Source organism: Heloderma suspectum, chromosome 2 (genome assembly GCF_057233095.1).
Source record: "Heloderma suspectum isolate Gila_16-S chromosome 2, 16-S_ref, whole genome shotgun sequence".
In the NCBI taxonomy this organism is placed as follows: Eukaryota; Metazoa; Chordata; class Lepidosauria; order Squamata; family Helodermatidae; genus Heloderma; species Heloderma suspectum.
Genome location: NC_139459.1, coordinates 140,162,004 through 140,189,046, shown reverse-complemented (window position 1 = coordinate 140,189,046; position 27,043 = coordinate 140,162,004). Strand labels below are relative to the sequence as shown.

General features: G+C 44.2%; 1 protein-coding gene across 1 annotated transcript in view; it reads left to right on the top strand.

The window, feature by feature from the left end:
• The first annotated feature begins 9,547 nt into the window (after positions 1-9,547).
• PRAG1 (PEAK1 related, kinase-activating pseudokinase 1) overlaps positions 9,548-27,043 on the top strand; it is a 63,198-nt gene continuing 45,702 nt past the window's right edge. The window contains exons 1-2 of the mRNA XM_084832177.1: positions 9,548-9,760; positions 22,999-23,421. Coding sequence (XP_084688303.1) covers positions 23,086-23,421 — 336 coding nt within the window. The 5' untranslated portion in view covers positions 9,548-9,760; positions 22,999-23,085. The remainder of the gene's footprint in view (positions 9,761-22,998; positions 23,422-27,043) is intronic.

The following is a 27,043-nucleotide window of genomic DNA, read 5'->3' as shown; positions in this document are numbered from 1 at the left end:
CACCCTCAAAGCCCCACCCCCACCCGGTGTTTCTGCATGAGTCACTTTGTGCCCCCTAACTGGAAGGAGGAAACTCAGGAGAAGTGACTCGTGCGTCGTCCCAAAAGGCAAACTCCTCCGGGGGCAGGTAGTTCTGCTATGCCTCTGTAGCAGGCGTGATTGAATGCTCCGGTCATACCCGACGCAGAGAACGGGGCAGAACTACCCGCCTGCAGTGGAGGCTGATAGAAGAACGAGGCCAGCTCAGGACAGTGCATGCAGAGATGCAGCAGACAGGCTTCTCTGTAAGTGGGTGCTTGGGCTCGCAGAGCCTTTATTTCCTTAATTCTTCATTTCTCATGGCACACTAACAGTTCACGTGTGGCACGCTAGCGTGTCCCAGCACCAGTGCCAGCTCTTTATGAGCCCTTGGGCAAGACACCCTGACACTCCTACAGTGAGGCCAGTTTCTCACCGCCATTACCCCCAGCTGCTATTGCTCGTCATCCTCTTTCTCATCAGTGCTGCCACTAGCTTGCTTGATGGCAGAGAGCCTGTGAGCAAGTAGGCAGTGTGATCTACTTCTCCTCCTCCTCACCACTGCAACCGTTGTCTGGATCAGAGCGAGAGGCAGGTGAACAAGCAGAGTGCAATGGTGAAGTAGAGAAACTCCAGGGGCCCCTGCTGTGGTGTGGACCCTTGGCAGGTTCCAACCATGCATACCTTTGATGCCAGCTTTGCCCAGCACATAGTTTGGGAATTACTGCCCTAGAGCTATAACAGAACTACAGTTCCCAGGAGTCCTTGGTTCAGAGCAAAAGCTATTGAACTGTCTCGAAACTGGATTTTATCTGTAGTCTGAAGAGACAGCTTGTAGCTAGGTTCTTTTGCTCCTCCTCTTTCATCTTAGTAGTTTGCACTGGCTTCCAAAATGCCTTTCTGTTCTACAGATAGTTAACTACAGAAACAGCAAGGTATTCAACTGGTTCTCCGACCCAGTGTGGTTGTGCCACCCTTAAAGAATTGCATATGAATGTGAAAAAATTATTTTTAGGTTTTGCTAAAACAAGCAAACTTTCCTTCTCTCCTTGCTACTGACATGCCCCTTTCCTTCTTGTTAAGTTCCTTGGGAAAGCCTAGATAAGTACATATAGACAATGGCATTGATTTCCACGGGTGAAAACGTCAGTATCTCACCTTCTCTTTTCAGGTTGAACTAGAAAATGATATTGTACTGAGGGAAGAAATAGGAAGGTACATTTGGGTTATTAATAGTTACAATTGCAGTGGAATTAAAAAATAAAGATACAGCATACATTTGTCAGCAGTTGCATATGTTTGCATAAACATACATAAGATTTTTTATGTGCTATCCTTATGGCCTTATGTCAGTAGGTAAAACAGAGGGGAAAACATTTTTTTTTAAGGAGCTACCCAGTTAGCATTCTACTCTCCCAATTTTTGCCATATTCCTCATTTGAAGAAACAGATATGAAATAATACCATATAATAAACAGAGTGGCATGCCCTTACTACTCAGCAGGTACAGAAAATTAAAATCTGTTCCTTCTAGAATAGATGTCTGAGCACTCACATAGACCTAAGCCCTGCACTCCTCTCTTTAAAAGTTGAGAACTGTTATCAGAGTAAAGGCTTGGGGCAGGGAGTCAGGTGGGGTAGAGAAGCTTATGTTGGTATTCCCATGTCACCACTAAACCTGACACTGGTATTCCATACCTGGCCATAGGGACCTTCACTACTGCCTTGTATTAAAAGTCAAGTACCATTTCATTGGTGGGAAGTAGAAAAAGCAGGGAAGTCTACAACTTCTCCTATTAGCCCTCCTGCTGGAAGATACATCAGGGCTGTACTTAACCCTTCTTTGTCAATAAGGCTGCAATCCTAAACACACTTCCTAAGGCAGGGGTGCAGTACCTCGGACCCAGGAGCTGAATCTGGTCCTCCAGGGATGCCAGTCCTACCTTCCAGGGTTCCCCAGAAGGCCTCATCCCCTTCCCCTGTATCCACCACCTTTCCTCCAAACACTGATCATTTTGTGATTTCCCAGTTTTTCTGCAGCTTTCTCTCCATTCTAAAAGGCTGGAATGCCCCCCTAATGGTTTGTTACTAGCAGGAAGAGATTTAAGCTAAAACATGCTGGTATATTTTGGCATCGCCTCCTTTGCCCCCCTTTTGCCTTTTGCCCCACCCACTACTGGAATGTGGCCCCCAAGAGTTTCTCCAAAATGGAATTTGGCCCATGGACTGGAAGAGGTTCTGCACCCCTGTTCTAGGGAGTAAGCCTCATTGGGCACAGTGCTGCTTCCTTCTGAGTAAACATGCATAGGATTGTACTCTAAGAGCTTTTCTACATGAGGCATTTATTGTGTGCTCATTATTCCCTCACGGTTGTTTATGGGTTCTTTAAATGACATCATGACCCTCCAGTTTTGCTTCTGTTTTTAAACAGCACTTTCAGCGAGGTTTTTTGGAGCAAGGAAAATGCGGTATTATTTGTGAAAGAAACCGCTTTTTCCACATGTGTAATAGTGGTATTCTGCTATACAACAGTGCCACCAAGAGGTTATGTAGTGGAAAGGAATCGCTATTCCTGTAGCGCGCAGATCTCAATTCTGCGACAAAACCGAAAGTAGACATTGCGAATTAACAGCCTCATGTAAAAAAGCTTTGAGAGACCTCACAAATGGATGTTTGCCTATGTTCATGATGTAGTTGCAGACTCTGCCCTAAACCAAATCGCTCCTTTAGTGTTTATGCTATATGCATTGTTGACAGTCTAGCAGCCAGGCCATTTGGCTACCAATGGGTAAGGTTGTCTCTCCCTAAAGCCAAGTTCCTGCATTTTCCTTGGACATTTTCTCTCCTCCCACCCCCACTTGTGTTCTAAAACCTTTGATTGCAGGGAGCTAACATCTGGATGTGACATTTAAGGCTGTAAAATAGAACTTAGTTTTAGGAGAACTGAAAGCGGTTTGAAAGAAACATCACTTTCTGGGGTGTGCACACATATTTCCTTTGTCCCAGTGTAGTTGCCTCTGGTCAACGAGGTTTTGTAGTTCTTTGAAACAATATGAAATCCTATCATAGCTCTTTACCACAGCTGAAAATGGGATGAGTGATCCCTCTTTCAAACTGCCTTAAATTCTCAGGGGTGGGGGGTGAACACTGTTGTCTGTCTCCAGCCTTAGATACTCTGGTTTGGTTCCAGTTTATGATCTTCTGTGACACTTGTAAGTTTTGTTTGAAAAATGTGGGACTGTTTGCACAATTAACAGGAGTTGACTTCTTCAGTTAATTTGCACAAACTGAGCTGGTTTTAGGATTGTTTCAATGGGTGTACAGATCTACTCTCTTTTCCAACCCACTTGCTGGGTGGGGTTGGGGGTGGGTGGAATCAGGACAGTGTGCTGAATCATTACTTTGACATCTGGTTGCAGACCATTTAAAATTGTGGTTAGATTCAGTAAAAGTAGTTTCCCATTGCCTTCAACACATAACGACATGGTTGTAAGTCAGAATGTGACACCAGCAAAACAAGATGGGAAGTCATCCAGTTCATTGCAATATGAAAAGAAGTGCAGTGTGAAAAGAAGAGGACTAGCTTGGTGAAAAAGCAGTTGTGTGTGTTGGTGGGGAGGGACTGATTTGGATCAGGGCTTGTAGGGTGGCCATATGCCCTATTTTACAGAGGGCAGTCCTCTGTTTGAAGGTGTTCTCTGTTTGGAGGGTTATCCAGGCCAAGATAAGTAACCATAGGAGCATAAGACCATATGAAGAGCCCAGCTGGATCATGCCAAAGGCCTATCTAGTTCAGCATCCTATTTCCTACAGTGGCCAGCCAGCTGCCTATGGAAGGACTCTTTCTAGCTGTCGTTTCCTAGCAACTGGTACTCAGAGCCCCGCTGCCTCTGATCTTGGAGGTAGCCATTCATAGCCTTGTCTTCTATGAATTTCAAAGTTGTCTAAATTGGTATGCATCACTACACCTTGAGGAAGCAATACTGTTGTTTAACTATGCCCAGTATGTGAAGAGGTCCTTTTGTCCATCTGGAATCTCCCACCATTCAGCTTCATTGGATGCCCACCAATAGTTAACACCTCGACATCAGACTGAGCAGGCACACAGGTCACTTGATCACTGATTTTCTCACTATGGTGTGATGCATTGCATTTATATTTAAATTAAAATAATTCTCCTTAACTTTGGACCTATATTTAAAATTTTAGCATATGGAAACTTTATGTAAATATGTATCCTCCTTTGTCCTCTGTTTTGGTGATAAATCAGTGGCCACTCTAGGACTGTGGTTTGCATGGGGGCCTAACTCTTTGCCCCTGTCCTGTGATCCATTAGTAGCGGTTATGGGAGTAGGACCATGATATGCAAAGGGGACAAACCACAGCCCTGATCCAAATTGGATCCCTCCTGCAGCTGTTTGTTTGTTTTTTAAAGAAGATGCCAGGAGCACCAAACACAGAGCTCTCATGTCCTGTCTAGTTTATTTTATTCTTTGCACTATTTGTAAGGATTTTATTCTTTGAACTGTTTGTAATCTGCCCCAAGAATCCTTGCTATTAGGCAGATTAAAAAAATACAATCCATCAATCAGAACTATCAGAGAGGAAGCAAGTAGAACAACTACTGGATTTGAGAGAAAATCCTTAGCACGTTGCATTACAGATGTCAGGGTTGGCACCAGGTATTGGCATAATTTGGCACCTCCCAAGGCCCACACCTCCGCAGGGGTCTCAGTGCCACTCTCTGGAGCCCCCTGGTCCTGCTCTTCACCCTCCTTACTGTTGCTCCCTGTTCTCCTGCCCTCTCCAAGCATGCAAGCAATGACAAGAACCAGGGACTGGAGCAGCGTCCTCCACTTCACTGGCGGTTTTGCAAAGGCACCCAGGGGGATAGGGCAAGAGAGTGGGCAGCAGTAGTGCCTTGGAGAGGAGGGGGGGGGTTATAGAGACAGCCCCCCACTGAGGATACCTGCCCAAGCCCCCCCCCCCCCCGCAACCTGGAATCACTGATAGATGTAGTGAGACTGGACTGAAATGTTTTGTCTCACTAGATCTGTATTGTAATATGTTAAGAGTTCAGTCTTTTGCATGTTTAGACAGGGGAAAAAAATCCTACAACTCCCAGCACCGCCCATGCTGGCTGGGGGATGCTGGGAGTTGTAGGATTTTTTTTCTGTTTAAACACGCATACAATTGTGCCCTGAGGGAAAGACAGAATCACTGCACAATGTCTTTTAATTGGTGGCACAAAGGGCCTTCCGCCTGGAAGCACCCTTAGCCAGTCCAGCAGCTGGTTTATTCTTGCCAATAACGGCTTATCTGAGGGGCCTATTTGCCTGAGGAGTGTTACGTGAGAGAAACCCAATGTTACATTTGGATTCTCTTGTTATTTTACTGTAAGTCTTCTTAGAGCCAAACTACACATGATGCTAATCGCGCCACTTGAAGTTTCAAGCTTCATTTCTCAACTCTAAGTATTAGACTTTGAAGAGGGGTTAACTCTTTCCTCCCCTGCTGCAATCCCAACAAAAAACACCACCCCAAACTTTTCTGGGAGGGAAGCCTACATTGTACAAATCTGAGCTTCCCTCATGGGGCCAACAGCAGCTTTGAGGGGAGGAGGTGATTTTTGTCAGGACCACTGTAGGCAGGAAGGTGTTCCTCCCTGAGCCCTGCGGTCCCAATCCTGATCAGCCCCTGCCCCCCTGCTATTAAGAGTTTTTAAAAGAATCTCAGAACCTGAGGTAATGCATATAATGCCATGTGCAATAATTTGGCCCTTAGCTTCATTTTTAGGGGCAAACTAAATGAGATTATGGAAGACCGGTTTGTTTAAACTAATCTAGTCATCTTTTTTTAGTCAAAGGGATGCATAAGGGGGGGGCACAACTTTCCCCCTCCTGCAGCTCACCTCCCTGCAGTCTGTTTCCGTAGGCACTTTCCTCCTCAGCCAGGCTCTGATACAAGAAATTAGGGATGTTCAAGCTCACCAACATTCTGCGAACTTCACTTCAAAGCTCGGTTTGTCTCACTCCCCTTTATGTTTGCAAAATGTTTTTTGGTTTGTTTGAATGGGTAAAGTGCACATTTCTGTGTGAATTTTTTTAAAGTGTGCACTTTCCCCTTGACTAAAGCATGTAAATGCATCTTTTTTGAAAATGTACATTTCAAAGCATGAAAATGTGCATTTAAAAGAACATATGCACTTTCAAATGCAATTGTAAGGTTGTTGTTGTTGTTGCTGTTCAGTCATTAAGTTGCGTGTGACTCTTCGTGACCCCATGGACCATAGCACGCCAGGCCTTCCTGTCCTCCGCTCTCTCCCAGAGCGTGCTCAAGTTCATATTCACTGCATCGGTGATGCTATCTAGCCATCTCATCCTCTGCCGTCCCCTTCTCCTTTTGCCTTCAATCTTTCCCAGCATCAGGGTCTTTTCCAGTGAGTGATTGTAAGTTTGGGAATGTACAAACATTTTTCAAAAAATTGTACTCCTGTTTACATTTGTGTTTGCGAACAGGGCAAATTTGGATGATTTGCGAATACAAAATAATAAAACAATAAATATCTTGTCTAATTTGGCCCTTAGCCTCACCTGATGAGATTAAAGTTTTAGATCCCTCTTGCCCCCAAGTTCACTTTCCTGTTCTCTAATCTTGCACTTTAGATGATGAGCTTATGAGCCTTTGGACACTTCCACAGATAATAGATTATGCTGAGAAGTTAGATGAAAACACGACTCTTCCATGCTTAGAAAAGGGCGATCCTACTCCAAGATAGGGAAGGGCTGTAGCTCAGTGGTAGTACACATGCTTTGACTGCAAAAGGTGTCAGGTTCAGCTCCTGGCATCTCCAGGTAGGGCTGGGAAAGGCTTCTGTCTGAGACCATGAAGAGCTACTGTCAGTCCTGAGCTAGAGGGACCAATGGTTTGACTCCTTGTAAGCAGCTTCCTCTGATCCTAATGTTTTCCCACACATACCTACATCCGGTATAAGATTTCCCCATGAAGAATTGCTATATAGCAGGGAAGAGGATGCTTTCTCTGCCCAAGGGCCACACGAGCCCTGGGCAAGGACATATGCCAGCAGTGAATGGGGCCACAGCCAAAGTGGGTGGAGACACTGCTGGCATGCAGGGCCCCCCGACACACAAACACTCCCACACATTTTCACATGCACGCACACCATCCACTCACACATACACAGCACATTCAAGCACAGACATAGACACATACTGAGATGGAGTTGCTTGCCCATCACTTTTGCTGTCAGGAAAGGAACTCCCCAAGGAAGCACTGCTTCAAGTCGCTCTCAGCGCCTTCAAGTGGCCGCAGTGAGCCAGGAGAGGGGCTTTGAGGAGCGGGTGAGGCTTTGGAGAGGAGCCTCACTAGAGGCCTTCGTGGGCTGGAATGGGGAGGCCTGGAGGGCCAAATTCGGCTTGCAGATTGGAGATTCCCCATCTCTGCTGTAAAGTATGGAAACTGTTGGCATTTTAATTCTCACAGGATTACTAAATTTTCTGTACGCTTTGTAGCAGGGTTGGTGAACTGCTAGTCTGCAGGCAGGAAGCCTCCCCATCTGGCACACTAAGGCTCAACTGAGGGCCTGCCCCCATGAAGGCCCACCCTGTCAGGGAAAGGCAAAGGGCAAAGAAAGTTGGTTCCAGTGGGAGCCCCTGCTTCAACATGGCTTGGAGCAGCAGTTCCCAAAGTCTTGCCTTGCTCCTCACCCTTCCTGTTGGGGCAGGAGCAGTTGCAAAGTGGGTGGGGAGACTGTGCAGAGGTGGGTTTTAAACCTTCCTGTGAATATGTGTAAGTGGATGACCATAGCTCCACCCACTTTGGGTGTTAGCCCCTCCTACAACTAGCATGCAACCCATGACAGGTTCGCCCCATGGCAATGTGGTCCTTGGACCAAAAACCCATTATACATCAACTGCACATTTCCTTGGAGAAACCAAACTTCGTCTCAGCCATTCATGCCCTTTCACCTCCAGGTTAGATTTCTGAAATACACTATTTCTGAGGCCATCCTTGAAGACTTTTTGGGAGCTTCAATTGGTTTGCCAGGTTTTTTTTTTACTGGTGCCACAAGATAAGGTCACATTACACTGATCTTTTTCCAGTTTCACTGGTGGCCAGTTTGCGTCTGGACTCAATTTAAGGTGCTGGTTTTGACCTTTAAAGCCCTAGACAGCCTACAACCAGAATACCTCAAGAATTGGCTCCCCGTGGCCCAAGCCAGACCAAAAATTCCATTCCATTTTGGAGGCTGGCCTTTCAGCATGGTCATGTACAGTGGGGTGGGTATCAAGAGAGGGCTTTTTCAGTTGGGGTCTCAAGATCTAAAATAGCCTCTTAAGGGAGGTATGTTTGGCCCTGTCACTCTATGCTTGCAGACAAGCAGCAAATATAGTTGTTTTTTCTCAGAACTTCACCATTAATTTTGGATTTCACTGTTGCATGTGTGTTTTGCAGTAGTGCTGCAAAGATTGGGCAGGGTTTTGGCACAGAAGTTCAAGGTCTCAGTCGGCACTAAGCAGCATGAACAAGAGGACCCCCAAATGCAATAGGGCTTGTTAACCACATTTTGGACTAAGTGAACTAATACACATGACCTTCTAAAGAGGGGAGCCCCATAAGACCATTAAGTCTAGAGTCTAAAATTACCTAAGTGCACTGCTGTGTGTTTTCTTTTTAAGAACTGATTTCCCAGGGGGGTGGGGTGGGGAGGCTAATAGTAGCTTTGGGGTGGTGGTGCATTTAAATCAGTGAAACATTTGTGTGTGAGGAGAGGTAACACCCGCTCCAGGGCCCCAATCCAAATTAAGGATCCCACAACTACTTTAAAGTAAAGGAGATCTCTGGTTAAGAGATCGGTGTTAAGAGTGGCTGGGAGAATGAAATCCTCGTGTGCCAAGTCAAGCACGGAGGAAACAGAGTAAAAATAGACACTGAAGTGGGGAAAGGGGGAAGTGACTGGAGGATGGCAGTGCAGAAAGTTCAGTGGTGTGTCAGGGGATAAAAAAAGAGGCAGCAGCGAGCAGGAGCCATGAGGTGTAAAACGACGGGGATGCTGAGAAAAGGGGGAATAGAGGAAGAGTGCACATTCTGGGGTGCAGAGAAAAAAAGAGGAAGAACTGGGGCTGCACCAAGGAGACCTGTGGATGGGGAAACAGAAGAGGGGGGTGACTGAAAGCAGCGTGTGCGCGTGTCCGTGCAGGCCTCTGGTGATACAGGGAGGGAGAGCACACTGGGCTGAAACGAGAAAAGCAGAGGGAGACGAGGGCTGTGGTGACGCAGAGAAAGAAGAGAAGGAGATGAACGGAGTGCAGATTCCAGAGGAAACACCTAGTTAAAATGGCAACAAAACTGCCTGTCTGCTACGCATCCAGCGGCTCTCTGGAGTTAATCAAATGTAAAATTGGCCCACAGAGCACTTCCAGTTGTTCATCCATGCTCAGGGTGTTGGGGGGGAGAAAGGGGCGGGGCAAGAAAGGGGCGGGGCGGGGAGAAAGGGGCGGATCAGTTTGGCGGCGGCGGCGGCAGGAGGAGGAGGAACTGCCGTGGGGAGCCTGCAGCCGGGCAATCCGCCGCCGCTTGCGCACACACATGCGCGCGCTGCCTGAGCTTGCCCGGGCTCCTTGCCGCTTGGTGATCCTCAGCCGGTGGAGGAGCAGGAAGAAAGCCCCTCTCGCCTGCCAGGGCTGGCTGGTTTATGGCGCTGGAGCCGAGCGGCTGGGAGGTAAGTTTCCTTTCTCGCCATCATCGCCTCTTTCATTCATACTGGCTTGCCGAGGGAGCAGAGCGCAAGCCCCCGCGGGACCCGGCTGCGGCAGTGCGAAGGAAAACGGAGCTTCCCCTCGCTGCGTTGGCATCGGCGGGGGGCTGCTTCCCCAAGTGACGTTTGCGAGGCAGCGGCAGGCGCCCATTCATTCTCAGCAGGTACAGGGAGTTGCCCTGTGTGCGTTTGCGTGCTGCCTTTTGTACCCGGACGGCGCACGCCGAATCCGAACTGCAGGGAGGCAGGAGGCAAAACTTTCCTGCGGCTGATCTGCAAGGCGGAGAGGGAGATCGGCCGCCCTGGGCTCCCATCCGAGGCCGAACTCGTGGCAGCAGCCGAGGGGCTGGATTTGTACAGAAGGGAACTGCTGGGCGCCGTTCCTTGCTTGCCCTAAAAGACAATCGATGTGAAACGGGATCCGGAGCGCGAGTGTCACTGTCGGAAGATTATAGGAAATCCAGGTTTGCTTCAGCTTTGCTTTGCATAGACATTTGTTCATAGCCCTACACACGTGTTATGTTCATTAGTTCAGCCTGATTCCATGCCCTTGCGAGGTTAGTATTGGGAGCCGTAACAACGACCCCCCCAAGAGCAAAAGGTGTTCTTTGTTCGGCTTCCAGAGACGTCGCCCCCAGCAGCAGACCGTTGACCAAAAGAAGTTACGGGGTGTTTTACTTACTTGAGTTTTACGTACTTGAAACGTACAAGACTGACACGGATAGGCTGTTCTATTGTGAACCTCTTATTTGGATGAGTGGGGGATAGAAGTATTTTCACAGAAGCACATGGCTTCTTACAAAGCAGCGCACACGCACACCTATAGCACTGTCCAGACGCCCTACTGGAAGTTGATATTTCCAGTATCCTGAGAACGTGGTATTTCCAATATCCTGAGTTTTTAAAACCAGATTCCTCTAAATACCCTAGTAAACTATATCAAAAGCCAGGGGAAATTTTACTTAAAACCTGTGACACGCGAGAGTGTAATTGGATACCGAGAAATAACCTTATTCCATATTTTTTAAAAACTTGGCAAGATTTCAGTCCCTTCTCCTTCTGCCTGTGGCTGAATTGCAGTATATATAATCATTATTTGGATTCTTACCATTACCACTGTAGTCATTTTAAGGTTGCTATTTTCTTTAAAACTGTGTCTAGTTGTGCTTAAAATAGCTGCTAACATTTCAGTCGATGCCTCTTTCCTTGGAAGTTGCCCTGAGTTTATTGGGCTAACTCCCAGGTAACTATGCACAGGACTGCCACCATAATGTTTTTGTTAAACCTATTTCCCATTTCTGTTATCTCTTATATCAGAAAACTCTCTGGTGTTTCTATGAATATCAAAGGCAGGACTTTACAAAAAGTTGTTTCTTGATCCTTTTAGGCCAGAAGGAAATTATGAACACAGGCAGGCAAGGCTATTAAAAATATTGAGGTCATTAAAAATGTTGCATGCTCATTTGTAAGTCTGACCAAAATTCCAGTTAATTACAATTAACTATCTTTTGTTTTAAAAAACTAAATTATCACGGTTTCATCTGCCACACTGGGCCTTTACACCTTGTATGTCTTTCACGTATGGTGGCTAACGGGACTTGATAAACCTCTTTTTGCTACCTGCCTGGGACTGCAAAAGTGGAGGATGGGTCAAGCACCTGCCCGGCCTCACAAATTGTGCAATCTTGTGCTACACTCGGATTCTAAGCACAGTTTTTTGAAGTAGGTACACTAATCCCAGTGAATGCTCTCCCCTCACCATTGTTATCTCCATCCAAAGCTAAGCAGATTTAGTTTATATTGATTTCAATGGGAGAGTTGTGCTTAAATCTCTCCCATTGAAATGAATGGGACTTCTTTGCTTTGGCGGGATTGCACCCCATGTATTTAGGATTCGTCTGTTAGTTGCATTTTGATTCTGGGATTTAATTTTCTGCACTCTGGCACTGACTGAACTAGAGGAAGTTAGTCTTGTTGAAATCCCCTAGAAGTCAATGGTGAGTATGAGGGTTTGTTTTATTTCTTCCAGTGGTAGTTAACAATTAAAATGTCATTGGAGATATAATATATATATATATATATATATATATATATATGGGATCCCTGTAAATTATTTACAGTGGCAAAAACGTGCCTGACTTTTGTTGAGTGACGTTCCTTGATAGTGAATTCTGGGTGCCATACATGCAGTTGCAATCTGCTTGGTATTCTTCAGCAGAACACTTGGGATTCCATGCCCCTTCACATTGTCCCATCTAGCACTATTTCCAATGCTAGATCCATTTAACTAGGCAATAGCCCTTGAGCACAGTCCTCTGGGAAGTTTTCCTGTGCTGGACCCATTGAAATTAATGGGAACAGCTGTGCATTTTTGCAGCTCCCATTCACTTGAGTGGGTCTTCTGCGGAAGAACTGGGGATTGTGTCCTAGTGCTGAACCTGTGCTATTATTTGATCATTCACTTTTTAAAACTTCATTGTTTCATGCTGACATTTGGACTGTAGGTACAAATACTCTTTTTTGTGGATAGCCAACATAGGGTGGGTTACAGAAGATTCTCAGCTTGGTTCTGTTTTCTACAGGATGCAAATCTTAATGAAACTGCAGAAGCAAAAATGTAACTTTCATCTCCATTGCATTATTATCCATTGTATAATCCATATTTTACAACCAAGCAAAAATTTAAATATACAATATGGTTCTGATTATATTTACAGCTCCAAAATAGCCTGATTATGCAGATTTGGTACAAAATTGATGCCAGTTAAAATGCAAGTTGGCCAGGAAAAGTAACATTAACACTGGTGGAGGCAATGAGCAATCAGAAACTGAGCTGTCAGTATAGAAAATTAGTAATTTTCTCTGGGCCTTCAAGAATGATTCATAGCTGATGGAATTAAGGACAATCAGGAGAGTTAAACTTGTAATGAAACAAAAAGACACTTGGAACAGGATTGTTACTACAAAGATGATAAAATAGTTAATGATGCATAGAAGACAAAAGTGTTTGGTAGTTATTAGCCATCATAACTAAATGAAACCACCCATGTCGAAAGCAGTGTTGCTGCTGAGGACAATCAACATGTCGAAAGCTGTAGGTCCTGAGGACTATCGGAGAATGAATGTACTGCTTTTCTGAGTGCTTAGAGAGAGGTGGGCAACTTGTAGGCCAAAATTTCTGGAGGGCCACAACTCCCAACATAGCCAGTGGTGAGGGATCTTGGGAGTTGGCCTAAACATCTGGAGGGTCACAAGTTTCCCACCCTTGGCTTAGATGCACCTGGCTGGCCACTCCTGGAAACAAAAGGCTGAAATAGATGGGACTTGATTTGGCCCAGCTGTGCAATCCTGCGCTGGGGATCCCCGTGGGTTGTAGCCAATGTTTTTGTGAAATCACTGGGATAAATTACAGCTAACCTAAGTCCCATTGATATCAATGGGACAAAAACACCACTGACTTCCTCTGGATCCAGCTCCATGTTCCTATCCTTACTTAATATTCCCATTCTGCATTTGGAAGAAAACGGAGATATTTGTATTCTTATCTTTTCCAAGGGTGAAAATCTAGATTAATTAAACCATTGAAAACCTGGCCATTGACTTCAATGGTATATGGACATTGCAAATTGAGGTTCCAGAAATATTAAATTGCATCTGCTAGAAACAAATGTCTTAAAATTAATAGGCCTGGATAATATGAGTTGTAAGAGAGCAGACTAGGATAATCTCTGGCCTTTTGATGCTATTTTTAACAAGTCTTGAAAGGAATGTAATGATGGAAGGCAAGATGATCCCAGTAATTAAAGGTCAGGTAGCCTGACCTCAGTAGTGGGGAAAAACTGATATGGGATTTAAATCAGCAGGGGTTTGAGAACAGAAATCTATAAATGTTAGTTGCCCTGGGGCTAGAGAGCAGAAGGGAAGCGTGCTGTGGCTTCTGCCATCAGCCAGGGAGGCAGCACGCCCTGCTCCCCAGGACTCACATCAAGCCAAGGGGGAGACCATCCTGCCTTATTCACCGGCCAGAGAAGGAGTGGTGGCAGGGCTGACCCCGTGCCAGACAGGACACTCAGCTGCAGCTGCCTATAGCTTTGGGGCTGTAGAAGTAAGGGGGAAGAACATCGACCGGCCAAAGGAACAAGAACCACCAGCTGCTATTCAAGCAAGAACACCAGGAAGGGAAGATTAGCCTGGCCCAAACGGAATATAAACATCTGCTTGTGGTTCACTTATTTATTTGTTACGTTTCTTTACTGCCCAGTAGCCAAAGCTCTCTGGGTTGTTCTCGAAAATTAAAACTCTGAAGCACATGTTATGATAAAACATAATGTCTGGGTTCAGATGATCACGGTGGGGGGCGGGGGGAGAAGCCCATCATTTACATAATTACCCATGATGGAGCATAGGTTGGCGTGTCATCCAAAGCCGATGCACGGTGCAGCAGGGGTGGCTTCGCACCCACCCTACAACCCATGAGTTGCAGCAGGGGTTGTAGTGTGGGTTTGAAGCCGCCGTGCTATGCACCAGGTTTGGACGACATGCCAACCCGTGCTGCAGCGTGGGTAGTTATGTAAATGACAGGTGCAGGCACAGAGCACGTAGGTGCGGGGGGAGAAGCCATGATGGCTACTTTTTCCCATGTGATCATCCAAACAACTCTAACAGAAAACCTTTAAAAGTTTAAAGCAGACTTAGTCCTGGAGCTGAATAACTGATCTCCTTCCTCTGTCTTTCCCCTCCACTCCCCTTCCCCTCTGTGTCTTGTATGTTTAGTTTATAAGCCTGGTGGCAGGGTATCAGTTTGTTTTATTGATGCAAGCCTCTTTGGGGAGACAAAAATTGTCTGAAAAATGGGATAAAAACGCAGTATATAAATAAACAAACTTACCGGGAGAGTTCATACATGCATATTCATTATTTACAGTGCAGTCCTATGCTGGCTTACTGAGAAGTAAAACTCTGAGTTCAGTGGGATGTACTCCCAGGGGCGTGTAGGATTGCAGCCTTGATGAATGCAGCATCAAGTGACGATTTGTGTATGCGAATGTGCCACAGCAGAACTAACACCACTGTCAGAGCTTTTATAGCATATCATTTCATATTCCTGTTCATCTGTGAGTAATCAAGTGATGGGCATGTAGAAGCCTAGTTATATGGATAACAAATCTTGATAAAGACACTGTTTAGTGTTTATGTTAATAGCATTAATATGTATTAATGCTGTTAATATATTTACTATATATTAATAGCATTCATTCATTCATTATTTATTAAATTTAGAACCCCAAGATTTGCAGAAGTACAAAAAATCTTTAGAAAAAAATTCCTCAGTGGGGGTGGGGAGGGGACTCTCTCCCCTCCCACCACCCCTTACCCAATGAGAACTGATCGTGTTCAGTGGCCACAGAATGCTGACAGGGTGTTGTGGGGGAAGATGGAAAGCTGGCAGGGATGGGTGGTGTTGGAATGGAGAATCCTGGAACAGTGCAGGATTGCTGCTTGGCTGGAACCCTGAACAAGAGCACTCGACACACTGCAACATCTTTTTGCAGTTCCCACTAGTTCTTAATACAGTAATTTTTAGTGTCTATATCTTCCTTTCCTTAGTTCTTGAAGCACTTCGCATACATTGCCTTGCAACTACTCTGTATTGCAAGGCCAGTGTTACAGTTTGGGGATGAGACTGAGAGGATGCGTCTTTCCTAAGACCACACAGTGGCCCAGTTCGCATGCAACAACAATCCATGGGTTGTTGGGGCCGCACAGGGGCGAGTGAATGTGCTGCTTCCCGCCTGCTCACCACTTCCACTTTGCATCCTGTTTCATCAACAACCCAGGAATGTCCCATTCCTGAATTGCTTGATGCGACGTGCAAACCTGGAACTCTGGTTTGTTGAGGGACAAACCACCCACAGTTTTAAGCCATGGCCCTGCCAATTCATGGGTTAAACAAACCATGAACTGGCATTACATACATACCAGGTCAGTTTGTTCATAGGTGAGCTGAGGTCCTCACCTCACTCAGGTCTTACCCCTAGTCATGTTCTCACTGTATAGGCTTAGGCAAACCACTACCTCGTAACCACGGGCCTACTTCTGTCATGCAGAGCATAATACTGGCGAACCATACAGCATGGTTCTTAAGAATACTGAAGTAATGTATGTGTAATGCTTTGTGCACTTAGCAAAAACTATTTATGAATTAGCTGCTGCTGCTTATATTAGCAACCTGACATCCTGCAGAAGCAGTTAAATGCCTGAGATTTGGTGAATATTGTGATTGTATAAAAACATCATAGGTAAATAATGCATTTGACAAAGCATGGTGTGTTGTGTTGGTATTGCAGCAGTGTGACACTGACTACAGTCTACAGAACTGAAGCAAACATCTAGGATCTGACATATGGAAGACATTTCACTTTAGCATGCAGCATGCATGGTTAGAAAATCGTTAGCACTATACAGTAGCAATAAATCTGGCATAGTAAATAGCTGCTGTACTGGTCACCTGTGGTGAGTAACAATTGCCCCCAGGCAACTAGGCAGGGAAACTTAAAAAAAATCCTTTTTCCTGTTTCAGCCACAAATGACTAACATGAGTTATTAGTCTGGTAAAAACTTCTGTGGGCCGGTAATGTTTGTAGATTTGTTTTCAATGCTATGGAGAGGGAATGCTGGGAGTTGTAGGGCTTTTTTTCTGACTAAACCATGCATAGGATTGCACCCTCAGTTGGTGTTTCAAAATCTGGTGCATTGATAGCTCCTGCTTTTTTAGGTTCTTCCTTCATGTTCTGGGTGTTAACTTCCTATATATTCCAGACTCACATGCTGTTTCAGACTCTCACACTTTTCACACTGCTGCCGTACAGTGTTATTTTAGAGTGTGTTACCTAAAAGTTACCTAAAAATCAGGAGTTGCTGTTTGTTTTTTGTTTTTCCTCCTGGAGGGTGATCTCACCTTCCCTCTCCCTTCACAGTGTAAATGACATTGTGTATGAATCAGCAAAACAAATGCTGATTTAGTCATCAGTTTTCCCGCTTCCCCTCTGATTCTGCTCATATATTCACAAAACTTAAAAGCTAATTCAGCCCCATATTTAAACAACTCACACACATGCAATCAATTTTTTACAAGTTGAAAAACTCCTGTGGAAGGGGGGGGGTGCTTTCATGACGTCACATGTTCCGATCAGTAGCACTGTGCACAACCAGCTCCTGCTGCAGACACACGGGGACAGTTTCTCCTGTGCTCAGTTCGAAGCTTGTTCATGTGAACAAGCCACTGTGGATATGCAATCCATCTCCCAGTGTCCATGCTGCTCAAATAATGCACATTTTATATGAACCATGAAGAATGTTGAAGGAAAGGCTGTGTATCCTGTAAATAGCAGAGGTGGACAGACTTCAGGATTGTGGGATCTACTTTGTATTTTACTAGAACCCTGAAATCCACCAACCAGAGCCAGGTGCAGAAGACATACACTGAATTAAATAATTATCAGCCTAGGAATGTTTTTGACTATCAGAGTATCAGAGCTGTGAACTGAGCTCACAGTCTTTCCACACAAAAATCCAGTCCTGGTCACCCACCCCAGCTTTCTTAATTTCATCAATATAATTATTATATTTTTGGTGGGGATTAATTTTGTTGTTCCTATTGTTAAACAACTGAGAGTCAGAAATCTTTGCAGATCTACTTCAAATTACCTTTTGCCCACTCCGATATAGGCCAGGTTCACGCATAACTCTAACCCACGATATGGGTTGTTGAATTCTGGGTTGTTGTGATGTGCAAACTCGGCTGTGCTAACAAACTATAGTTAACCACAAACAACCCAGAAAGAGAACCATGGTTTGTTGTTGGGTTGTAAACTCTGGATTGTTTAAGCCAAGGGTTGTTACATGAGAACCCAGAACTGTGGGTTGTTCATGGGTTGCTTTACCAGACTACAGAGACAGTGGGCAAGAGAGGTAAAAAACAACAACCAGCCACTGTACATGCCAGTACTCAGCACCACAGAGGCATTTGGGATATAGGGAGGGAGCAGGCAAAGGAGGAGGGAAACAAACCAGGGATTGAGAAAAAACACATACAATTTGTTCAAGCATCTGCCAGACGAACCAACAAACCATAGGTTAAATAACCATAGGTTGACATGTGCAAACCAGGCCATAGGGTAGAAACTTCGGAAGGACTTCAGGTCCATAGTTGACAACTGATTACACTCTGTCCTTGGAAGAGTGGCCCACATTCTTAAAACTATTTACAAATAGAAATTTGAGACTTCAAGCTCTGGGCCATTTACTCCAGATTAATTGTGCTAACTAGTGGAATTAATTCTAAATAGGTAGTTATCTGTCTGGATAGCTCTCCATGTTACAGTTGTCATATCTTTTGATAGCTCAGTTCGATGTTTCAGATGTTAATTACCTTTTTTGCCCCTTCTCTTTCTTTGTTTAGTAGTAACAATGCATTTTTCAGTTAATCATCATATATGGTTTTACGATTAGCAATGTAGCTAGTTTTTAAAATGAGGGCAATTAACAATTTCCATTATAATTCTTTTGTCTTCTTTCTGATCCAATTATTAGTATGAAAAGAGAATTTTGACCCTGCAGGGGCACAGGCATTCAGGGATCTAAAATAATTAACTGTTGGACCATGAACCAAGAGCCGCACTGGGTTGGGGGATTTGAAGTGGGGGGAACAAACAAAGATATTTTCAGAGATCTTCGTAAAATATAATAGTGAAATAACCGTAGCACTGCAATGCCCACTTCTTAATTATCCTTGTAGCTTCTCCTCTCTTTATTGTGTCTGGAACTCAGACAGCATATGTTAAATTGAGAAATCAGCTTAAGAAAAAACAAGCATTTTCCATACAATTTACAGCATATTAAACAGTGATTTCTTGAATTCAGAATGATGTGGGTGAAAAAAGAAATAAAATATCATTGGCCTGCACTAGCTGCTACCTAGTTCCAAGATTTGTGTGATTAAATCAAATGTTAAAAAATGGTTCCTTGTACTGCATCACATTGATTTATTATTTATATATGATGCCCCACTCTTTCCTCCCTTTGGGGAGGCTCAAATCATATTTAAATCAATGTACTGCTTTTGTCATTCATATTATTACTTGAACAAGCATGCATAATAATTGGTTGCTGTAACAATTCAGGCAACTAAGCTTGTGACTACCGAGAGCCTTTATACTATCTAAGGCGATAATCAACATCTTTGGCCAAACTGCAAATTCATAGACTTAGAGACCATTAGGACAGTTATGAAATTAATGGATTTTTGTTTGGTTCTGATTATATACATGCAAGAACACAAAGCAAGATCACTTACAGTGCAATACTTCATCCCAAGCCCTGCTTGCTTGCACTGGCCAGGGCAGAAGGTATGGTGGCAGTTTGCAGATGTTTTAATTTTATATTCTTCCCAATAGAAGTGTGTGTGGGGGGATTAATTATGCCTTTTGGGGGTGGAGGTGGAACTGCTTTGGATCCAGTAATCCACCCTACCCCCAGAACACTCCCATTCGGGGGCCTTACGCTTGCTATGCTGGTGGGAACGCCACCAATGGTAGCTTTCTGCCTGTGGAGCTTTGCACAGGTGGAACTGGGACATCAGGCTGGACAGAGCTCTACTGGCAGTGGACCTCTTTCTGCCAGCAGGAGAGTGATTCTGCCTCATCCTAATCCCCATAGCTGGTAGATCTGGGGGTTAGGATTGCTCTGCTAGTTGTGCAGGCACCAGTATGATGTGGATAGGGTGTGACACTAGAAATGGAGGGACCCTGGGCCACTCAGGATAGGCATTGCTAGGCCTGGGCCCATGTGGTTCTGGCTTTGAATTGATTTTCCAGGACCCCAGATCTATTCTTCAGAACCCTAAGTGTCTGTTGTGGCCAATGAAAGTTATTTTTCTCAGCTTAACTGCCAGCAGGGCAGTTAAAGCAAAGGGAATTGCAGCTAGGGACAGAAGGTTAACCCTCCTTTTCCCACAACCCCCCAAATTCTCCTCCCCTCTGCATTGCAATTAATGGCACCAATGGAAAGGGTTTTTTTCTAAGTATAATTGTCATGCTGAGGGGGGATTTCCAGAGGGATCACAGTTGGGGAGGGAAGGATTAACCCTACCCTCCCTGCATGCTGTGCCCCCCTGCCCCCAAATCCTCCCTCTGCATAGCAATTCAATTTTTAAAAAAGTTTAGGAGGGAAAGAGAGAGAGAAGGTAGGGGAAGAAATGAGTGTGGAAGAAAAAGAGCAAAAACGTGTTTTGTTCTGTTTTTCCTAACAGGTTAAATAATATGGGGAGGAGGTTATTCTCCATGGATCCAAAGTGTGTGTTAGATCCTGGTTGCAAGTGCGTGCAAATGTGCTCCTCCTGATCTTTGTGTATTGCACTGCATAGGGAGACGCTGCTTAGTGTGAAACTTCTTTGGCTGCTCTGCTTGTGTCTTCCTCTGTGTCTGTCTATATGTATATGTTGGGCTTTGGAAGAAAAGTTACAAGTCCCCACCACCTGGAGACTGCACAACCCAAAGACTGCAGAGCAGAGAAGGAGGGCGGGGGGGGGGAGGCAGAGCGAGAGAGCTATCCTTCCACCCCCTCTCTGCTTCTGCCTCCTCCTCCTCTTTCCAGGCTCCCTTTGTCTCCTCCATACTGCCTGGCCCTAGCTCCATCCTTCTGCCTCCTCTGATCCCCAGCCCCAAACCTACCTTCCTTCCTTCCTTCCTTCCTTCCTTCCTTCCTTCCTAAACTTGTTCCTTGCCCCCTTTCCTCTTCCTTCCTCTAATCCATTCTCCAGCCCTCCTTTGTCCCACCACCCATCCAATATTTTGAAACACTCCCTCCCTTCCATGGAATTGTGCACCGCTTTATGTTATTTTGAATTTAATGTATGGAGGTAATGATGATTTGCTGAATGGAGTAAGTAATAGAAGGTGGATTTATTAATTTTGGAGCAGGTTCTGGGTTGGTGGCCCATTTGGCTTGCTTTTGGATTAGTACTCTTGACAAATTTTTGAAATTTCATTTTGGTGCTTCGCGTGTGTGTGTTCATGAAAAAACCTACAAACTCCTCTTTCTCTCTCTCCTTTGTGCATTTTTCACACCATTGTAAATTAATTGTAACTGGAGGGGAACTAATGATTCGGGATTATTTGGGGTGTAGGGCAAATTAATTGAAAATTTTATTTTATATGAGGTGTTTGGTTGAGACATTCCTTGGCTGGCTTTACCTCCTGTGAATTGTAAATAAATATTAATTATTTCTGAATGTGCATATATAGATATAAATTAACATATGCAAATTTTAAGCAAATTTGCATCTTATGGGCCTGGGGCCCTAATCTTTTAAGTGCCTAGCCAGTCAATCACTATCTCAGCCTAACCAGCCACATGGGTTTGTTGTGAGGATAAAAGAGGACATGTACACCACCCAGAGCTTCTTGGAAGAAGAGCCAGGTGAAAATTTAGGAAATCTTATAAGACCAAGTGCTCCAGTAAGGACTGGTTGTCCGTGGTCAGAGCAGAGAACAGTCCTTTTTCATAAGGCAGAAAATATATGCTCATGCTTTGAGTTGATACGAGTTTTAAATATTAATAATTTGACACATTAATATATTACCTTCTTTTGACATGTTTTCATATAGATTATTCTGTTTGTCTAAGACAGCCTTCCCCAGCCAGGTGCCCTCCAGAGGTTTTAGACTTCAACTCCCATCAGGCCCAGTTAGTATGGCCAATGATCAGGAATGCTGGGAGTTGTAGTCCAAAACATTTGGAGGACAACAGGCTGTGGAAGTCTAATCTAAGGATTATGAGATTCTAATATTTGTATTAGTATTGTGGAATTGTAGTTGTGCGTGTGTGTGTTGGGGGGGTTAAATTGCTGTACATCATCTCAGCTTCTTTCCGGTAGATAAAGATTACAAATAAGTACAATAAATATATAATATATATAATGCTTGTCTTCAAAAGTTGGTATTTACCTATTGGTTTGTTCTTTTATATAGAAAAGTGGGTTTTCACTTGGTATGTTTGATAGAGGGTCATGGTTGGCAGCTTTAACATGTTCGCATTCAATTCATATTCATTTTAAACCAAGATCTTTTTTAAAATAGTTGGATTGCTTATATAGATACTGTAAGGCTTCTTTAAATTTTAATTAGTCAGTTTGGAATTCATTGCTTTTTATCTATCCTGTGTTAAATGAGTGTTTGAGAGCCAGTGTTGGCTGTAATAGGGAAGCTGATAGAGCGGTGTGTGCGTGTGTGTGTGTGTGTGTTTCTAAGTGCACCTGTATTGTTCATTAGTGATTTGTCTGATTGCTGCTGGATGTTTTAACCCACAGGGAAATTGGCTTCCTTTTGTGGCATTGATACTTAGGCTGGACAAGTTCTTGTTTGATTCATACAAAAACTATTTCTTCAGACGCCCAACCCATCCCTCTATGTTATTTACTTTTCCACTGTATTTACAAAGGCGGTGTGACCAGGTCATAGAGTGAAATATTTCCTTGGAGGACCCCTCCACCCCTGGGGATATGAAACTTATTTTCAGATTGACAATAGGCTTTGTAAGTTCGCGATGCAAGCAGCTGCTAAAAGAAGGAATTGCTCAGCTCCTGCCTTTTGGGTCAATGCCTAGAGCAACAAGGTAGGCCCTGTTACTAGGCAAGAGAGAGTGTATGTGACAGGGCTAATGGGAACGGGAAAGCACTCATGCTACGCCAATCTTTAATATCTGTTCATCTTGATCCATAGATTCATATACAACCACAAGATGTACAGAAGGATCTCCATGTACTCAGGACAGCTCCACAAATGTGCACAGTGTTATTTCCTGCTGCAAACCCGTGTCGTGTGAATGACAGATACACATGCTTAAACAGCCAAGTATGTGCCATGTCTGGGAGCCTGGAATGGACTGGAAATTCCTAGCACATGCACATAGGTGTATATAAACTCTCTTCTGTTGTTTACACATGATATGCTTGCTGTGAGACAGGGGGAAGCAGTGTTAACTCTGATGTACTCAGAGAAAATGTAAGTGGAGCTGACCAAATCTTGTGGCTAGTAGAGGGTTGTGAGGGGGCAGAAAGTAGAGTAAGTTTGGAGGCACAGGTGGGAATTCAGAAAGTTTAAAGAGTGGCATAATGAATAACAGTGCTACATTCTTCTTTTCAGATAGCTCGGTTACAAGACAAGCCAAATTGTTAAGACCAGCCACAGAGAGGAGTAGTGCAAAATGAACAGCGAAGCGCAATACATAAGATGCAGAGGGCAGTTGAAGTAAAGCCAGAGGCCTTGAAAATGTCTGCGTGCAGTGATTTTGTGGAACACATCTGGAAGCCTGGCTCCTGCAAAAACTGCTTCTGCCCCAGAAACTTCCACCAACTGCAGATACCGCCCATTGACCTGGGAGGTGGCAGTGGACTCTTGCGGGATCTGAATGGAATCAGAGCCAAAGCTGAGAATTTGCCTCTGGAGGATGACGGCATAATTTCCTTGCCTTACTCAAAGCCAACAATTGCCGTTAAACCGACGATGATAAACTCGGATGTTGCTGACATGTGGGTGGATGGGAACCTGAGTACAGATATCCCACAGGTAATGATTAACAAGGGGTGTGGTGTATTTTACAAGGTTGCTTCCATTGTAAAATTTGCATTTGCCTCAGAGCAGTCCTGGTATTTGTTATGGCAGGACTCTTATAAATGTGCTTTGGTTAGTTTTGTGAACAAGCAAAGGGAGGTTCTGCACTCAGCAGCCTGGCATTCTTCTGCTTGACAGTGACGTAGGAAACACACAATTTCAGGACACATTCCTTGGTATTAGTGGGCAAAATCCTTTTGGATTTTAGGGGGAACCAGAAAGCTTCAAATGCTTAATCTAATGCAAAGCATTTAGCTATTGTCACATGATCCTTTGGCTCTCTGAGTCTAGGTGAGCCCCACTGCTGCTCAAACAGATACAAGCAAACTTCATTTGCACTTTTCTTAGCATCAGAACCTTCTGAACTCAGCTGCTCTGAGATTCAGCCCTCTCAGGCTTCTTTTAGCCTGCCCTTTACTCCTTGAGGAACCACAACAGTGTCCACCTCACACCCAGAATCCTTGGGGGGCGGGAGGAGTCAGATTAGAACAGGAACAACACCTCTGTAGAGAGTGGAACACCCCAAAGTTGACCAGCTCACTTCAGTTTCTCACCACCAATTCAAGCCTAAATTTTCTGGGATCGAGGTAAAAAGATGTCAAACAAAACATTGTGATAGAAATAAGCACCTGTCAGGCTACTGCTGGGGTACACAGTAGCTTCCTGGCATACTAACCTATAGGGGTCCAGGTTGCCAGCCCATTGGGCTTGCTTTTCTTGGAAGTTCTGCTTTGGGGGTTGACAGTTACAATATGGGGAACTCCAGGGGCCTTTGTATAACACATTCCATAGATTAACTATGTGCTGTAAACACGACAATCCTGCGCCATTAGCCACGATCAGCTGGTAGCATATGTTCCTCATATCCAAAGGAAGCCTGTGATGGGAAGCTGCACAGGAAGTAGCTGCCAATAAAGTTCGTTCTTTCAAATTTGAAAATGACAGTGCCATGCTACCAGCTGAGTGTGGAAGTGACTGCACATTCAAATGGCTATATGTGATCATACTGTCCAAGCTGCTCTCTGAACCTTAGGCAGTTTGGATCTGACTGGAATCTAGATGATAAATTCCTTAGAAAATTAAAGTTGCTGAAAGGTCTCTGCAGGAAGACTAGAGTACAAAAGTAAGAAATCATGCTACACGAATCATTACTGATTAAAGTGCTGTTTTAGGATAGGGAAGGCCTAGGTTCAAAGTTCCACTTGGCCATGAAGCTCATTGGGCTACTCACCTGAGTTGTTGTAGTAGGGGTAAAATGACAAGGGTGTGTGTGATGATGTATACTACCATGAGCTCCTTGGAAGAAGGGCAGGATACAAATAGATAAAACAGCAGTAGGAGGAACCCATGAATAAAACCAACAAATCAGAAATAAAATGAGAAATATGGCATTAAATATTATCCACTAAAAGCTCAGGAAAATAAATAGTCATCATCTAATAGACCTAAGATAATTACTTCTGGTGAAAAAGGAAGCCTATATCCAAAAATCAACTGAATATAATCTATTAATATTTCACAGTAAGCTCACATTTTAACACAATTGTAGGATTTAAAGGACTGCCTTCTTCTATATCAGATGTTGAAATTTTTAGTGGATATCTTGCTCCATGACTCTTCACTGTCAGGGGTCTTGTTTGTGGGGAATGCAGGACAGAGATGCAGGAGAGGGATGAATGCAGTACTCACATTTTAGAAACTCCCGTCCTGGGGAGACCCAACTGGGCTCTACTTCATTAGTATTTACACAAGCATCATGCCTTAGCTTTGGAATATTTTTTTCTTTCCTTGTGCAGCTTCTCTTCTCTGGTGTTTTGTTTTGTTTTTGGCTGCTGTTGTTTTTTTGAGGGAGCATTGTTTGGCCTGCTTTTGTATATACTTAATTTGTTTCTATTTTAATCCTCTTTGATGTTACTGAACACATTCTATGCTGCTTTCAGGGCCCTTCTGGCAGAAAAGAGACTTATAAATGTAAATGTGTAATATACAATGATCTTCATTAACTTTCTAGCAGTTATTAGGAGAATGATTGTTGTTCAGTCGTTAAGTCGTGTCTGACTCTTCGTGACCCCATGGACCATAGCACGCCAGGCCTTCCTGTCCTCCGCTCTCTCCCGGAGTGTGCTCAGCTTCATATTCATTGCATCGGTGATGCTATCTAGCCATCTCATCCTCTGCCGTCCCCTTCTCCTTTTGCCTTCAGTCTTTCCCAGCATCAGGGTCTTTTCCAGGGAGTTTTCTCTTCGCATTAGGTGGCCAAAATATTTGAGCTTCACCTTCAGTATCTGTCCTTCCAATGAGCACTCAGGGTTGATTTCCTTTAGGATGGACTGATTTGACCTCCTTGCAGTGCAGGGGACTCGTAAGAGTCTTCTCCAGCACCACAGTTCGAAAGCATCAATTCTTCGGCGCTCAGCCTTCCTTATAGTCCAGCTCTCACAGCCATACGTTGCTACTGGGAAAACCATAGCTTTGATTAGATGGACCTTTGTCGGCAAGGTGATGTCTCTGCTTCTTACTATGCTGTCTAGGTTTGCCGTAGCTTTCCTCTCAAGGAGCAAGCGTCTTTTAATGTCATGGCTACAGCCACCGTCTGCCGTGATCTTGGAGCCCAAGAAAATAAAATCTGTCACTGCTTCCATTTCTTCCCCTTCTATATGCCAGGAAGTGATGGGGCCAGATGCCATGATCTTAGTTTTTTTTAGTAGGAGAATGATAGATTTTGCTTAATCTAGCATTGTACTAAGGGTGTAAATTTTAAAAAATATTCCCCTTTAAATTAATACAGATGGAGGTAGAGCACCTTCTTTTACATAACATAAGCAATATCATTCTTCTTTGTGGTCTCTATGCAGGCACTGGTTCCCCCAAGTTAAGATCCATTACAAACTTGGTTGCCCCACTTAAAATGTGTTCAAATCTTAGATCATGGGTTTTCCATTAGAAAGGTCTTCAGCTGCAAATATTGCAAAATAGAATGCATTTCAGATATTGTTATATCATCTTGGAATTAAATCATCTGTATAATAAATCATACAGGTCACACGCAGACATAACAACAGTCCATGGTTTGCTATTATGTGTATGAGCTGCAGGGAGCTTCAGATTTGTGTGCTCCCTGTCTCCTCCCTTCTCCTCAATGTGCAAGGGAAGGAAATTGGAAGCCATATCATTTGCAGTTTGGAACAAACTGCAGTTTTTGATTTTGTCCAAATACAGGACACTGCTGTTTGTACAGACTACAGTTAGGGTGCAATCCTATGCATGGTTAGACAGAAAAAAGGCCCTACAACTCCCAGAATTCCCCAGCCAGTATGGCTAGCTGGGGAATTCTGGGAGTTGTAGGACTTTTTTTTCAGTCTAAGCATGCATAGGATTGTGCCCTTGGCAAACCAGGATCCTGGTTTGATATCCTGGTTCATTAACTAAGTATAATTTGCATAGAACTTGAAAAATCAAGCCATGTTGGATGGATTCACCACTTGTTGACCCTCAGAATGGAGAGGCCCTGTGCAACAGCGATTTCTCCTTTTTTCTGCCTTTGGGTTGTATCCAATATTAGTCTTACTTAGAGTAA